This window comes from Mus caroli, unplaced genomic scaffold (assembly GCF_978045245.1).
Source record: "Mus caroli unplaced genomic scaffold, Mus_caroli_1 scaffold_7, whole genome shotgun sequence".
Lineage (NCBI taxonomy): Eukaryota > Metazoa > Chordata > Mammalia > Rodentia > Muridae > Mus > Mus caroli.
The window spans coordinates 35985511-36000620 of record NW_028227262.1 but is presented as its reverse complement, the minus strand read 5'-3'; the positions used below and the strand labels follow the sequence as shown (position 1 = coordinate 36000620).

The window sequence follows — 15110 nt, the reverse complement described above, 5'->3', positions numbered from 1 at the left end:
TTCGTAGAAATGACCAGTCTCCTAAGATCTGTCCCTAATGTCAAAAGAAGCACATTGGGCTTTTCTGTAGGTGACGCTAAAAATCACACGATGGGGCTTCTAGGTGGTTCTTAGCTGTTCCTCCATTCAGAAGCATCATTTTCTCAGAGTTATTCTTGCCAACCAGCTCAAAACTCGGAAAGGAGACTTCAGAGGTCACATCTCATTGGTAACATGCACAAGAAACTTTTTCTAAATACTGTCATTTCATTTTTAGACTCATTTAATCATAGGGAGAAAGTAAATTCAAGGTCCCAGGTTCAGGGGAGCTGGGGACTTCCCAATAGCAGAACAGCTTCTATTATAAAGAAACAGTTGTCTGAGTCCAGACATGTCAGGGACAACTCGTAAGGGAACAGCTGTCTGAGTCCAGACATCTCAAGGACAACTTCTCCATCTTGCTGCCAGGGTCAAACTAAGTTTATGTTCCCAGGCCTAGGAACCAACTCCTATCCTGATTGATGGACACTCCCTTGCTCAACACCTTATGTCAAAATATGATTAGATGATACTACAGCCCACTCTACTACTCCCTTGCTTCATGGTGTCATACTTTAAATATGCTGTCCAATGTTTCTTCAGGGTTGTAGTTCAGCTCCTGAGTCTGTTCTGTTGCCCTGATCAATCAGTAGCTGCTTGATTACAATACATTTTTGTCATCTGCATTGACCCGGATTTGTTGGTTGGATTTAAGTGGACCCCAGGACAATCTCAGTGTGAGACATAGTTGATAAAACCTGGAAGACCAAATGGACTAGGAGCCATGCCAGCCAAGCATTATGATCACATGAAGGCCAAGCAGACAAGGATAGAAATGGGTTAGCACTCGGAGGGGAGCAGGGACCAGAAACCTCTCTATCCCACAGACCAAGGATCCAACTGGGACCTTGGATTTTTTTTTAAAAAGTGCTTGGATTTCTAAGCCCAGGAAATCTTAATTTCAAAACACTAGTAGTCACCAAGACATACTGACTTGACCTTCTCAACATGGGTCCAATCCTTAGAGGTCAGGAGGGGAGGAACTTAACAGATGAAGGGAAAGCTCACTGCAGCTAACTCCTCCACACTTGAAATGCTAGCACTTTGCAAGCCTGAGGCAGGAGGATTATAAAGTTAAAATCATGCTGGTCTATATAGTCAGAACCTAGAAAAACAAAGAGAAGGTAGAGTGAGGTTAAGGGACTGGGGAGTGAGGTGTGTGTGTGTGTGTGTGTGTGAGAGAGAGAGAGAGAGAGAGAGAGAGAGAGAGAGAGAGAGAGAGAGAGAAAAGAGAATCAGATCAGAGATTGCTATTGGCAGAGAACGGAGAGACTGACTAAAAAGGGATGCATGGACATCCTTGAGGTTAATAGAAATATTTTATACCCTATGCTGGGTGATGTTTCTACACAGAGACTTGAAGACAGCAGGACTAAGATTGAAGTTTTAAGATTTCCCAACCTAGCTGGAGCACACTAAGGGAGAGTAGGATTTTGGATGGGGTCAAAGAAACAGACCCAGGACCTCCCTGTGCTTTTGGAATAGCTAAGAATACTCCGATACCATTGGAAGCTCGGTTGCTTCAGACCTAATTTTCTGGTCTCTTAAGGACTAAACCATACCATGTATTTATTTTTCTTCTCTGGATCTAGAACCTTGGTGAGGCTCTCCAACACTTTCCTGACATGTGCTGAGAAACACTGGTCCCTATGTCCTTAGAGTCTCACCTCCTATTTATGGGGACCCATCCACCCCTTGGCCTTGCCCTTTCTTACAGCCACACAGGACTCATCCCAGCCCCTGTACCAAGGCAGTTTTTCCAACCTGTCTAGTGAAGGCACAAGAGTCCAGCATCAGGTCTATCCCTGTCCGATGCTGGATGTCTTGAGCTGAGGTGGATCAGCTACTCCAGGCCATATAGTAGTCCCTCTTGGGCTCTCCAGCATCAACTCACCTTCACCCAGGGTCTGCTTGAGTAAGTCATGCTTGGCTTGCAGCTTGGTGATGAGGTTACTGCCATTCACATATTCTTTAAATTTCTGTAAGACACATGGACATAAGGAAGGTTAAGGTCACATTGCCAAGTGATGACAGGGTCTTCATGTCATCTTCCTGACAGGGAAACCAAAGAGAGATCAGGCCACCCAGGGACCTGACATGGGGACAGGTAGGCCTCTGCACCTGCTTGAAGCTCTTCCAAGTGGCTAATTCTTAGGGACCCTCAGGTCTTGTAAGTTGGGTTGTGTACACAAGAGGCAGGAGACCATGGCAGTGGTGGTGGCCAATTCTACAGTGAAGACTGTGGGCAGCACAAGGTGAAAGGCTCCTCTGGTCACCAAAGCTCCACTATGCATCCAGTATCAGAGCAACAAGGAAGAGAGCAGAGGCCCTGCAGCTGAGGCCAAGGGCTATCAGTGCAGAGCCAAAGATGAGCCTTTCTTCCACATGAGGAAGGCCTGTGCAGGCCAATGGAAACCTTCTAATGGGACTTCTCCCATCACTATACTGGGGGGAATAGTTTTCTGGTCGGATGAGCTAAGGATGAGTGTACACAAAATGCTTTGCCCCAAGCATCACAGAATGTTGAGAGGGGGACCAGGAAGAGTTCTGGTTACCTCCTAGGTCACTGTCCTTGTCAAATTTGGTGTGTTATGGAACAGTGACAAGGGATGGAGAGCCATCCAGAAGAGCAACACAGCTGATCTCTCTCTCTCTCTCTCTCTCTCTCTCTCTCTCTCTCTCTCTCTCTCACACACACACACACACACACATCACTTGCCTGGGCCTCAACCACATCTCCATATAGGTATCAGCTTCTCTTGCTCCACCCCCTATCCAACAGCACCAGAAGACTGCCCAGTCACTGAACCACAGAGTAAGCGCAATGCCAGCAGGTCAGACAGGATGGATGCTGGTGGTGAATGTGAAGCAGGAATGATGGCGCTGAGGTGGTAGAGTGTTTGCCCAGCTTAGCTACACGGAAACTGGGAATAGTGGCACTTGCCTATGATCCCAGCACCCTAAGTGCAAAGAGAATCAAAGCTATCCTCAGCTACATATGAGGCCAGCCTGTGCTAAGATCTTGTCTGAAAAATAATGAAAGCAGAATCTCTAGCTTGAGGTCCAGGACTGCAGTCACAACAGTGTAAGAAGACATGGAAGTCAGAATATGAAAAAGGCAGAATGTCTGGCCTGTTGCATTTGCTGATGGCATTTGCAAAGGCTCTGAGGATCAAGTCACAGAGACAGAGGTGAGAGGCTGATACATCAGCTAATGTCTCACACAGAAACCTACTTTCCCAACCATGGCAGAGAGAAGCCAGCCAGAATCAGCCTGCTCTAAAAAAAATGGGGAAGTCTAATATCCCTGCCACATTGCCATTCACCCTGGGGGATTTCTCAGATGAGTGGGAGGCTATCATGCCTTCTCTCTTTCTCCAGAGACCTACTCAACTCTAAGGATCTGGCCTTTTGTTCATTAAAAGTCACTGCCATGTGATTCCACTGAGTGCCACACACACATACACACATGCACACATACACATGCACACAGACATACACAGAATAGCACCTCTCCATGACCTTGGAGGGCTGGTAGAGAAAGCATGATCATATTTGTTCTAAGGAATCAGAAGCACAGAGTTGGGCTCCTCGCTGTGCAGCCTGGAGTAGAGGCCTGTCTATTTCCAGATGCCCTCCCCTCTCCCCATCATTATCTCCTGGAGGTAAGCTGAGAGTAGACTTAGGGTGAATCAACAAATGTGGGGCAGAGGACCAGCAGCCTCCTCACCAGGTCAACATGAAAATTTCTGCTTTCTGATACCTCAATTCTAACCTTTCATTTCTCACGGGGGAGGAATCACAGGGCCTTCAAACTTCCACATTTCAGAGCCCTGCTGAGGAGGATACTACACGAAGCACTTGAATTTCAAGCAAGTGCCCTGGCCCTGGGTAATTCACACCTTCGCTAAGGATTGACTTACAGGTTGGCCATGTAGGCTTCGAACAGTACCTCTGATTTTATCACATGTCTAAGAATTCATAAAAACCAGAGGTGAGGTGCACACATATAAGGTGGATGGTACCTGAGTTGTCTATCAGCCTCCATACACATGTGCATACATGTATACACACACATATCAGTATGCATACATATTAATATACATAAGCATAAAGAAAAATATAATGTCTTTCCTTGGTCAAAGACACAAGATTCCTTTATATACAAGGTTCGGCCCCTTCTTCTGTTACCCAGATTTTGTACTACTGCAGAGGTGGCATTCTAGTTATCCCAATTTGTACTTCCTGCTCCCCCGTAGGCCTCTAATAGAAGCGGTAGTTGCCAGAGGTCATGAAGACTAGCTGTACTGGCTGGTTTTGTGTGTCAACTTGACACAGGCTGGGGTTATCACAGAGAAAGGAGCTTGAGTTGGTGAAGTGCCTCTATGAGATCCAGCTGTGGGGTATTTTCTCAATTAGTGATCAAGGGGGAAAGGCCCCTTGTGGGTGGGACCATTTCTGGGCTGGCAGTCTTGGGTTCTATAAGAGAGCAGGCTGAGCAAGCCAGGGGAAGCAAGCCAGTAAAGAACATCCCCTCTGTCTTAGTCAGGGTTTCTATTCCTGCACAAACATCATGACCAAGAAGCAAGTTGGGGAGGAAAGGGTTTATTCGGCTTACACTTCCATACTGCTGTTTATCACCAAAGGAAGTCAGGACTGGAACTCAAGCAGGTCAGAAAGCAGAAGCTGATGCAGAGGCCATGGAGGGATGTTCTTTACTGGCTTGCTTCCTCTGGCTTGCTCAGCCTACTCTCTTATAGAACCCAAGACTACCAGCCCAGAGATGGTTCCACCAACAAGGGGCCTTTTCCCCCTTGATCACTAATTGAGAAAATGCCTTAACAGTTGGATCTCATGGAGGCATTTCCTCAACTGAAGCTCCTTTCTCTGTGATAACTCCAGCTGTGTCAAGTTGACACAAAAATAGCCAGTACACCCTCCATGGCTTCTGCATCAGCTCCTGCTTTCTGACCTGTTTGAGTTCCAGTCCTGACTTCCTTTGGTGATCAACAGCAGTGTGGAAGAGTAAGCTAAATAAACCCTTTCCTCCCCAAGTGCTTCTTGGTCATGATGTTTGTGCAGGAATAGAAACCCTGACTAAGACACTAGCTTTGTTTTCTTTCTTGACAAGGTCAAAGAATACCGATGGAAGGAATGAGGTATGTGCCAGCTACGGGACTGCAGCAGGGTCTTATAAAGGCTAACCACAATATAGAGTCAGAGGCTAGAACTGGATTAATTTGTGGCAGATTCTATGAGGATAATTCAGTCAACATCAGTCTAGCTATATGTCTCAAGTGACTTGGTTTTTCAGCCTGTCGATAGCCTGGCATAGCCGTTACATTTTCCTTTTAGCAATCTTTAAGATATTGGAGACCGTGTTCCCTGAATCTGCACACCATACAAGATCTGAGAAGAGCATAGGTGTTGAGCAGTTGGATTAAGATTCTGACAACTGGTACCTGTGACAGGAGTCCATCAAGAGGATAGCTCAGGGAGGACCTACCTAAGTTGTTACCTACAAGACCTTTAAGAGGAGGGAGGCCTGGCTGCATATGGAGAGAGAGTTAGCTGATGCCATCTGAGCTTAAAAACAAATCAAAGCAAGTATAGGGCATGGCAGCATATGTCCTTGACGACTTTGACTTTAGATATTGTATTTGACTTTAGAGAATGTATTCAGGAGCCACTAGGATGCTGATGCTCAGAACCAAAGCTTATAAGGGAGAGCGGGAAATTCAGGGTCTACAACCTGGAGAATGGAAACCCCAGCTTTCTGCAGCCAAGACTGTTAGATAGCATCAGCTTCATGCTGGTCACCAAAGAAAACAGCATGGAGACCAATGCCCAGGGATCCTGGGGTGGCAGATTTCCTGATGATAACAAAGAAAAGCTTTGTATCCAGTACCAGGCACACTCAAGCAGCAGGGCTGTTTGGATGAAAGAAAGCTTGTCACCTTGGGCATTTGAGCAGAGTCCCCATGACCTATATGTGGATGTGTACCACATGGAAAATAAGTCCCTTACAGCCCCAGCCTCCATGTTCAATAAGCCTAACTTGAACTAAAGCCCCAATTATCCTCCCTCTTCCTCCTGTCCCCTGGTAAAATTGAAGGTCTGGAACCTGGGATTTTATAGGAGAGAGACTAGCAACTCCTGAATAACTAGCTCGCAATGCTGAGGTCCTAGTTTTCAATGTCTAGTCACCAATTTAGGAAAATAATGAGTGCAAAGAACTCTGGGTGGTTATCTGACTCCTTCACCAGGTTCCTCTAACCCAGAGGTTCTCAACCCGTGGGTCTTGACCCCTTTGGGGAGGGGTCGTCACATGTTAGATATCATGTATATCAGTTATTTATAATATGATTTGTAATTAGCAAAATTATAGTTATGAAGCAGCAATAAAATATATGTGTGGTTGGAGGTCACCACAGCATGGGGTATTAAAAGATCATAGCATTAGGAACGTTGCAAACCGCTGATCTAACCCAAATGACTAAAACTCTCTCTTTGGTTCCTTCCAAAAGCATCAGTGACCATCACTCAGGATGAATGCCAATACCACCCACGGGTGAGTCACTCTACACTTCAGAAAACCAATCCAGGCAACCTAATGTTGAAAAGCACGTTGGGAGACTTATGTCATAGTATTTTGCTGGATCTCTCTCATTCAGACTTCTTCCAAAGCCACAGGCAGGGTGTCAACAGACAGTGGCCTCTGGGTACTGGATGCTACTTACTGTAAAATAAAACATTTCTGTTTCCTGCTGGTTGGCTCTCCTTTTGGCGATGTTGATTTTGCTCATGTAGGTCTCAGAAGCAGCTGACTTTATGGACTCTGTAGATCGGCTGTGTTGGAAGGCATCAGAGACATCGAAGTCTTCCACAGTCAGCATGTCCTGTAAGGTCTGCATGGTGGCATCCAGGGTTTTCCGAACCTAGGGAAAAACAGTATATCCACAAATACACTTTATTTCATCATGCCTCTGACACCACTAAGTCCTTTTCCTGAGAATCTCTTTGTTCTTTTACTTAACATCTCTAGAAGGTACACAGGACAAGATGGCTGATCTTCTTATATTGACATAAACAGTGATGTGAATTGGTCATTGGTCCAAGACCAAGTAACTGGCAGGCTAAGAAACCAGATTGCCCAATCTAAGGTCATTTAATGGATTGCTTCTGCTGAGGAATGTCATGAGGATGATGGAGTCAAGTTTCTAGGCTTCTTTCTCTGGTCTGGTTAGAGGAACCTAAACGAGACTTCTCCTGGGAGCTAGAGGGATGCCACTTGAACATGGAAATCAACAGAAATTCTCTCATGTTTTCCCTCATTCATGGAGGAAGAGGTCATCTAATAGTGGGTGTGATCTTCTGGGAGACAGAACCTTGGGGAAGTTAGTTCACTGCCACAGGATTTAGTTGGAACACTTGTTTCCATCCTAAGGCACAGTGGAACCACACACCACAGAGATGACAGGAGCAGGGTTTGAGGACCTCAGTCTCACAGAAGCCCTGGGATGAAGGGGGTCTCAGTGGCAGACTCCATATCCCAGAGGTAGGTCAGTCCAAAGGGGTCACTGGCAAAACAATCTGACTCTATTTATTATAAGATCATTGACACTTAGTGTCTCTCTTATTTTTCTCAGCTGAAATGTCACCTCCTAATGGTGTCAGGCTCCTGATGTCTTCATACCATAGCACTCATGGTTCAATGTTTCTCCACATGCAGTCACTCATTGGTCTTCCTATTTTAATTAGTTTTCTCATCAGAAAGAGGAAGACCTATGAGGCCATGTTCCCCTAATTTACTCTCTATCTAGAATAATGTCTAGCATGTATTATGTGAATAAATACCACATAAATAAATACTTGTTGAATGGACAAATGAGTGAATACATCAAAATCAAAGATTTTTTTCCAACATAGACAGACAGGAAACTGATTCAAGGACAAGCATATCCAAGTCCACCCACAGCTCACAGAGAGGGCTGTGTGCCTCCGTCTCCTCCCTGTGGCCCTGATTTCCATTTAAATCTCATTAATGGCATTATACATGTAAACCATTAAACATCCTTTATGGTGGTGGTGGGGAGACAGAAGATAAGCAGAAAGAAAGGACGCATTCTGTCTGCCTGCTGTATCTGTCTTGCCAGGTTTAAAAAACATGTTGGTTTGTCTTCCTGTGACCTTCCCCAGGCCTGCTTCGATTTGTGTCAGCTCAGCTCTGTCCTAGCTCTGCCCTCTATAGCGATTCCAAGCACAACTGTCCCTATTGTCCAGGATAGCCTTCATGACATTTGAAGACAGTGGCCTCCTCACCTTCCACCTTGACTGCACACCACCTTGAATGGCACTGCCCACATCCTGGGGTCCTTTCTTCAGGGCCCCAGGGTTGGCTGACATCTTTCCTCTGACACTGCCTGCCTGGCTTCTTCAGTCTATGTCCGAATGGGCCAGCACAGTGTGATACCATGCCACTCAGCAATATGGGAGGAACCCTGGACTGGTGAGGCTGACCCACTCCCTGGGGTTTGAAAATCCACAATACATTTAGGGTGGCCTGGACTACCTATTTCATTGTGTGATTTTAAATATTAACTCTGACTCCTGATGATGAGAACCAAAACTTATAGCAGAGAGTGAAGCAGAAAAGCATCAACTCAGTAGTAAGCACCAGTCACTCTACGGCTGAGATGGAGCCAAGGCTCACATTTGAAAACATTTTCCCAAGCATTCTAAGCCTGCAAATCTGCAATCGTTCTAAACATAGAGTCCGGCTTTCTCTTGTTTCCCTTCCACTTGAGGTCTTGTAAGCATCCTTTAGGGCACTAAATATTCTTAGTGCAGGTGGGCTGTGTGGTTATATAGTCTCCCACCAATGAGCCATCATTTTCTACATAGCCCAGGGCATGAGACTCCACTGCACAAGCGCAAAGAAACTAGACGCAGGGCAGCAGCTCACTCACCTCTTCGTTCTCAATCTTGAGAGTGGCCAGCCTGGACTGCAGCTGGTGGTACCGCATGAGCAGCTCCGTCTGGACAGGCTGCTGTGCACTGACCTGGCAAACCTGCAGAAAGGAACTCTGTCATTGCAGATCCGTGGAACCAGGGTGGGGGCTATCATTAACATTCCATCCAGAGCCCAGGACACGGGTCCAGCAAGGCCAAGTAGTCTGCCCTGGGTCACCCGTGTTGGACACAGCAAAGGCAGTACCAGATGGGAGCTAGGGTCCTCTTACTCTAGCATCTACCCTCCTGCTGTCGCCAGCGTGGTTCTTTAGTCATATTTGCATAGTCACTGTGGGCTTGAAGAGACCTTTGACATAATCTTAGCAAGCCAGACTAATCAGTTGCAAGGCAGGGAGTTGTGGAATGAAAGTAACTGCTTGAACAGACAGTAGTGAGCACAGTGAACCAGAAGCAGTTGACAAGTGCTCCTGTCACTATCAGGAATGAGTAAAGATGCACCAGAGACAACTGTGACAATCACATTGTTGGTCTGTCTTGTCTACAAACGGCATGTCCACAAATTCAGCCAACCAAGGCCAGAAAGTATATATAGGAGGGGGGTAAAAATCTCTGGACTGAATGTAGGCAGGCATTTTCTTATTGCCCCCTAAACAATACAACACAACTGTGCACAACATTTGCATAGTGTTAGGAATGCTAAGTAATGCAGAGGCGATTTCAAGTATACAGGAGGATATGCACAAGTTCTTTGTATAGTGTTCTTATGTGAGGAGCTTCAGTACCCTTGAATTCAGATACCACCAGTGCCCTGGAAGTAGTCACCCACAGAAACAAAGAGTGGCTGCACTATTCTTTCAGGGTCTTCCCTTCCAAAGCTGTTACTACCTGTGACTTTGTTTTCCTCTCCAGACCTCAGTTGGGGTCTGGACAGCACAAGCATGGAAGGAAAGTCAATTGTCTGGTGCGTCAGAGGCTCACAGTATTGGAAGGGGTGTCAGATGAGGCCATCTAAGGTCCAAGGATACAGGAGACTATTTCTAGGAAGACTAGAGCATCCTTGAAGTTTCCTAAACACACCTAGGAGGGGGGTCTAAGGAAAGCCAAGGTCCTACAATTCTGTAGGTAGGGGACGTTAGCAAACAAGACAAGGAGATCATCTGAAGAAGCTCATGAGTTAAGAGATGACCCTAGGCCACTGAGGTAAATAACGGCCTATGTGCTCAGGCTTTTTCTCCTCCCACAATGCACTAGGAGCATGGGAAAGAACAGAAGTAGTAGCTAGGATGTTAACACGCCCTTCTCCCAAATTTGAGGCATGGGAAACTCATTCTCAAAGTCCTGTGAAAATAGTATTCGGAAGTGGGCTGCCAGGAAGTGTCTAGGTTTCGACGAGGCGCTGAGGGTATGGCTGCCGCAGCAGCAGTAGTGGCTTTATCAGAAGCAGAAGAAAGACCGACCTGAGCTACATGTTTGTTCTGTCTTGCAGAATGATATCCATGTCATTTTACAGCAGGACAGTCTTCACAAGTTGACAAGCAGATACCGGCACCATGCTTTTAGAACTCCTAGCTTTCCTGTATCTAAACTGAAGAGGCCTCTAGCTCAGTAGTTCTCAACCTTCTGGATGGTACAACTTTAATACAGTTCCTCATGTCACAGTGACCCCACCCACCATAAAATTATCTTCATTGCTAATTCACAACTGTAATTTGCTCCTGTTAGGACTTCTAATGCAAATATCTGATAGGTAGGATGGTCTTAGGGGTCCTCTGTGAGAGAATTGGTGAACCCTTAAGGGGTCATGACCCACCGGTTGAGAACCACTACGTATTCAGGTTCAGGTACTTTCATATGGTAATGGAAACTGGACTCATTATGCAAGATTCTGGCAGGAAGCCTACCTCATCCCCCATGTGGGGCTGGAACTCAAACTTGAGTGGAGGGCAAAAGACCTGGCTGCACATATCCATGACTGTGTGCTTGTCACTCCGGGAGTCCAGGTTGTCCACTGCATTCTCTATGACGTCCAGGCCCTCATGGCGAGAGGTCTCCAGGTTATATTCTGCTGAGAGGTAGGTCCGAAAGGTGCGGGCCAGGCTGGCGTGAAAGCCCAAATCACAGCACTTGGGGAGAGGCAGAGGACAGATGCGTACAGGTGAGAGCCGGTGTGGGGACCTATGATCACCTTCCATTGCAGCGCACTGAACAAGCCATATCAAACCCCTCAGCGGGAGCTCAGAGATGAAATGTGGGTACCAACAGAGCCTCCTTCATCTCCCCGGGCTCTCAACACAGTCTTACCTCCAAGCATGCTCTCTGCCTGGAATGTTCTCCATTTGCCATTAAACTTATAGCCCATTTCGTTCTGGGAGTTTTCCTCAATGTTCTCCATACTGGGTTTTGGTCAGACATCTACATGCCCTCTGCTTCCCTCACTGTGACCCTTGCCACTTGGCTTTGGAATTGTCTAGTAATGTGCTTTAGGCAGGTATGCTCCAAGGGGCTTGCTGGCTCTTGCCCCCCACTGCTGAGCTTTAAGCCCTAGTCCACAGTAGGTGCTCAATAATCATTTGGCAAGTAAAAAGGCATAAAGGCTAAAAGCTAAAAGCTGAGAGCTAGGGAAGAGGAGGGGGCTAGCCTTAGGCCATTGGAAGGCTGAGCAGATTGCTGCCCCCAAACCCCATGCCCTGGCTTCCAGAATAGAATACATAGGGTTAGAGGGAAAGAATCCAGCGGCCACTACCAAACCTACTACTGCACACCTACAAAAATGGATTCTCCATTTATCATGGAAGGGGAGACAGAGAAACAGTCCTGGCTCTAAGACATTATCTCCCATCACTGCTACTCACAATATCCTTCTTTAAGCCTGATGCTCTCCAGGGTGCCCTGCACAGCCAGCTACCCACTGTCAGTGTTCTGCCCTTCAGTGTTCAAACTCATTCTTCCCAGGAGAACTTCCCAATGGCTTTCCCATGGTGGCTGGACTCAACAAGGGTTCTGAATTAATGGCCTCCTTCTCTTCCATACCAGCAGCCTCTAAGAGTGCAAACTGTATACACTTTTGCCCTGTGCTCTCACACCTAGCAGAGGCCCTGGTACAGAAGGGAGGACTTTGGAGGTTGGTATTGTGTATCTAACTAATCAAGCTATGGGGAGTCCACCAGAGTTCACTTCCATCTACAGAAAGTGTAAGCATGAATTAGCTCATACCCCAACCCCAAACACTTCCAGCCCTTATCCTCTCTAGCAGGGTTACAAAAGCTTGGCCAACCCACTTGTCAGTTAAGGACCATGGCCAGCTCCATCTCCCCCCAGCTTGTGAGAAGCACCAGCCTAGATAGGTTCCCACCTACTCCCAGACTTGCTCTAGCTGATAAGATGTTGCAGCCTGCGTGAAACCCTCACCCAGCCCCAGGCCACCCAGGTTGCTCACATCGATGAGATCAGAGACATCATGGATGTAGTATTTGCTGATAGCTGCATTGGTGGCTGCCAGATTCAGCAGGTAATCATTCCGGGCCTTCGTGCACTTGAGCTTGTTCTCAGAATACTTGGCCTGCCTCTGTAGGGAGAAGACATAGCCATCAGAGCCCAGCCTATCAGGGTCATAAATGATTGATGATTTCTATGTGAACCATCTGGAAATGAGTCCCACCTCCTACTTATGGGATGTTTCTGTACCAAGGCTGTGCTGTTGGATCCTGAACTCAGCAATATACTTGATCACTTGTCAGACCTCCAGGTGGTCTCTACCAGTGGGGTGTAGGTAAGACACTCCACCCTCAGTACCCTCCATGGGCTTCCAAAGACTCGGCTTCTGGCTAGCACTCCAGATCACCATTCCAGCCCCTTCTCTGTATATCTGCCGTTTCTCACGCAACCATTTTGTCCATCCTCAGAGACCAAGTGCATTTCTGCTTTGAGTCCTTCAGATGTTTTGGAGTCACACACCCAAGCCTCTAAGCAAGCTGTTCCTGATGTCACTCAGGACCTTACCAAGCTCCTGATGTTGGCCCTGTCTGCTATGCATCTCTCCCATCTCTGTTCTGCTCCCCTGCTCTGTCCTGTCAGAAGCTCTTGGTTTATTTGTTGATGGTTAGCATCCACACAAGAAAGCGAATTCCACAAAGTCAGTGACGTGACCTGTCTTGCTTGTGGGTCATGGATCTGAGGCACCCAAACCAGACTGACTAAGCAAGTCTTGGATCACTTTTAAGAAGAGGGGGAAAGGGAGGAGGAGAAAAAGCAGAAAAGAATGAGAGAGTCTGGGTCTGAATGAAAGGACGAACAGGGTAGAGAATCTTGGCAAAGCCGCTTTTATGCTTAGCCAGCCCAGAAGGGAGGAACAAGAGAAGGCACAATGGATAACTGCCCTTTCAGACTGAGGCGTCTTGGTGCAGGGTCTCTTTAAAGAAAACATGCTAGCTGCTCCTTTCCATTCCTCATTCCTTGTGAGATTTAGCTTTGGAGTATACCAGTTCCACGGCCAACCTTGAAATTGTCCTCCGGCATCTCCTCTGACTTGCTCCTAGATCCTCTTACTCAGGGATCATTCAGCATATGTCTGCTGGAGCTCACATCCAGTAACAGCTAGACACCCATCCACACAGTCTGGATACTCTTGACCCTATCTAGGGACTCACTGTGACCTTGGGACCACTTTCCTGGACTGAGTTCATTTTAGAATTGAAAAGGACAGTCATGGCATCTTAGCTGAACTCATCTATTTATAGGCAAGGAAATGAGAACTCAAGAAGAAAAGTGGCTTGTCCAGGAGCCAAGTTGCTAATTAGCATATGACTACACCAGGAATGAGCCTCTACAATCTTAGCCAGTATCTTTCCACCCAGGCACTTCCTCTGGAGAGAAACCTTGCCCCAGTGAACAGCCACACTCTCATTCTCCTCCGATTCCTCAGACTACCACCAATCTACTTCCTGTGTCTCTCGGGGTGTCTATTCCGGACATTTTACATAAGTTATTTTGTAGAGCATGTGGCCTTTTGTGTCTGGCTTCTTTCACTTCTTTGGGGTCCATCCACATTGTGGCTTGTATCAGGACTTCATTCCTTTTCATGATTGAGTTCCATTCAAGTAGTTTTCATCTTTTGGGTACGATGAACAGTGCTACTGTGAACATTCACATACAAATTTTTATACAAATATGTTTTCATGCCCCAGGGGCAGACACCCAGGAGAGGTGCTACTGAGACACGTGGTAGCCTGGTCCACTGAAGAGCAACCAGATGGCTTTCCACAGTGACAGAACCACCCACATACACATCCTGCCCCTGACACTGGTGCAAGGTTCCCTGATTTCCACATCTGTATCCCTGCTTCTTCCTGCCAGCCTTTGTTATTGTGGTCCTTCTGGTGGCTTGTGAAGCACTATTGAGATATGGTTTTTGTTTACATTTCCTTCATCCTTAATGATGCCACGCAGACCGCTCTGCATTTACAGACCACCTAGACAGGATCCTAAGGATTGTCTATTCAGACGTCAAAGAGATGGCTCAAGAGGTAAGATCAGTGGCTGTCCTTCTAGAGGACTCAGGTTTGATTCCCAGCACCCACATGGTGGTTCACAACTGCTTATAACTGCAGTTCCAGGGGATATGAATCCTCTTCTAGTCTCTGAGGGCACCAGGTATACAAGTGGGTGTATATATACATGTTGACAAAACACCCATAGACATAAAATATTAAAAAAAGAAATGTCTATTCAACTTTATTGCCCATTTTGGTATTACATCTTTGTCTGGATTTTGGGTTTTCCTCAATTTCAAAAATTATACCAGGACATGCACACACACACACACACACACACACACACACACACACACACGCACTTTTATATGCTTCCCTGTTTACCCAGGTTCTATTGGGTTTTGTTCCCATCCAGTCTGTAATTTCTAAAAGATCCTATAATCATAGAATTAGGCCCATGGAAGAGCAGATAAACATCAGACACAGTGGCTGGCATATAGAAGAACTCTGCAAATGTTTTCTGGTGCTGGGGAATAGATGGATATAGAGATTCAGCAAGAAGATCATAGC

General features: G+C 46.5%; 1 protein-coding gene across 3 annotated transcripts in view; it reads right to left on the bottom strand.

Moving 5' to 3' along the window:
- The window catches only part of Srgap3 (SLIT-ROBO Rho GTPase activating protein 3), a 230695-nt gene that overhangs the window by 47203 nt on the left and 168382 nt on the right, over window positions 1–15110 (bottom strand). For all 3 annotated transcript variants that reach the window (XM_085840189.1, XM_021165145.3, XM_029478506.2), the window contains exons 6-10: window positions 12488–12616; window positions 10953–11174; window positions 9048–9149; window positions 6819–7016; window positions 1973–2057 (exon numbers count right to left, since the gene is read on the bottom strand). In XM_085840189.1, coding sequence (XP_085696315.1) covers window positions 1973–2057; window positions 6819–7016; window positions 9048–9149; window positions 10953–11174; window positions 12488–12616 — 736 coding nt within the window. The remainder of the gene's footprint in view (window positions 1–1972; window positions 2058–6818; window positions 7017–9047; window positions 9150–10952; window positions 11175–12487; window positions 12617–15110) is intronic.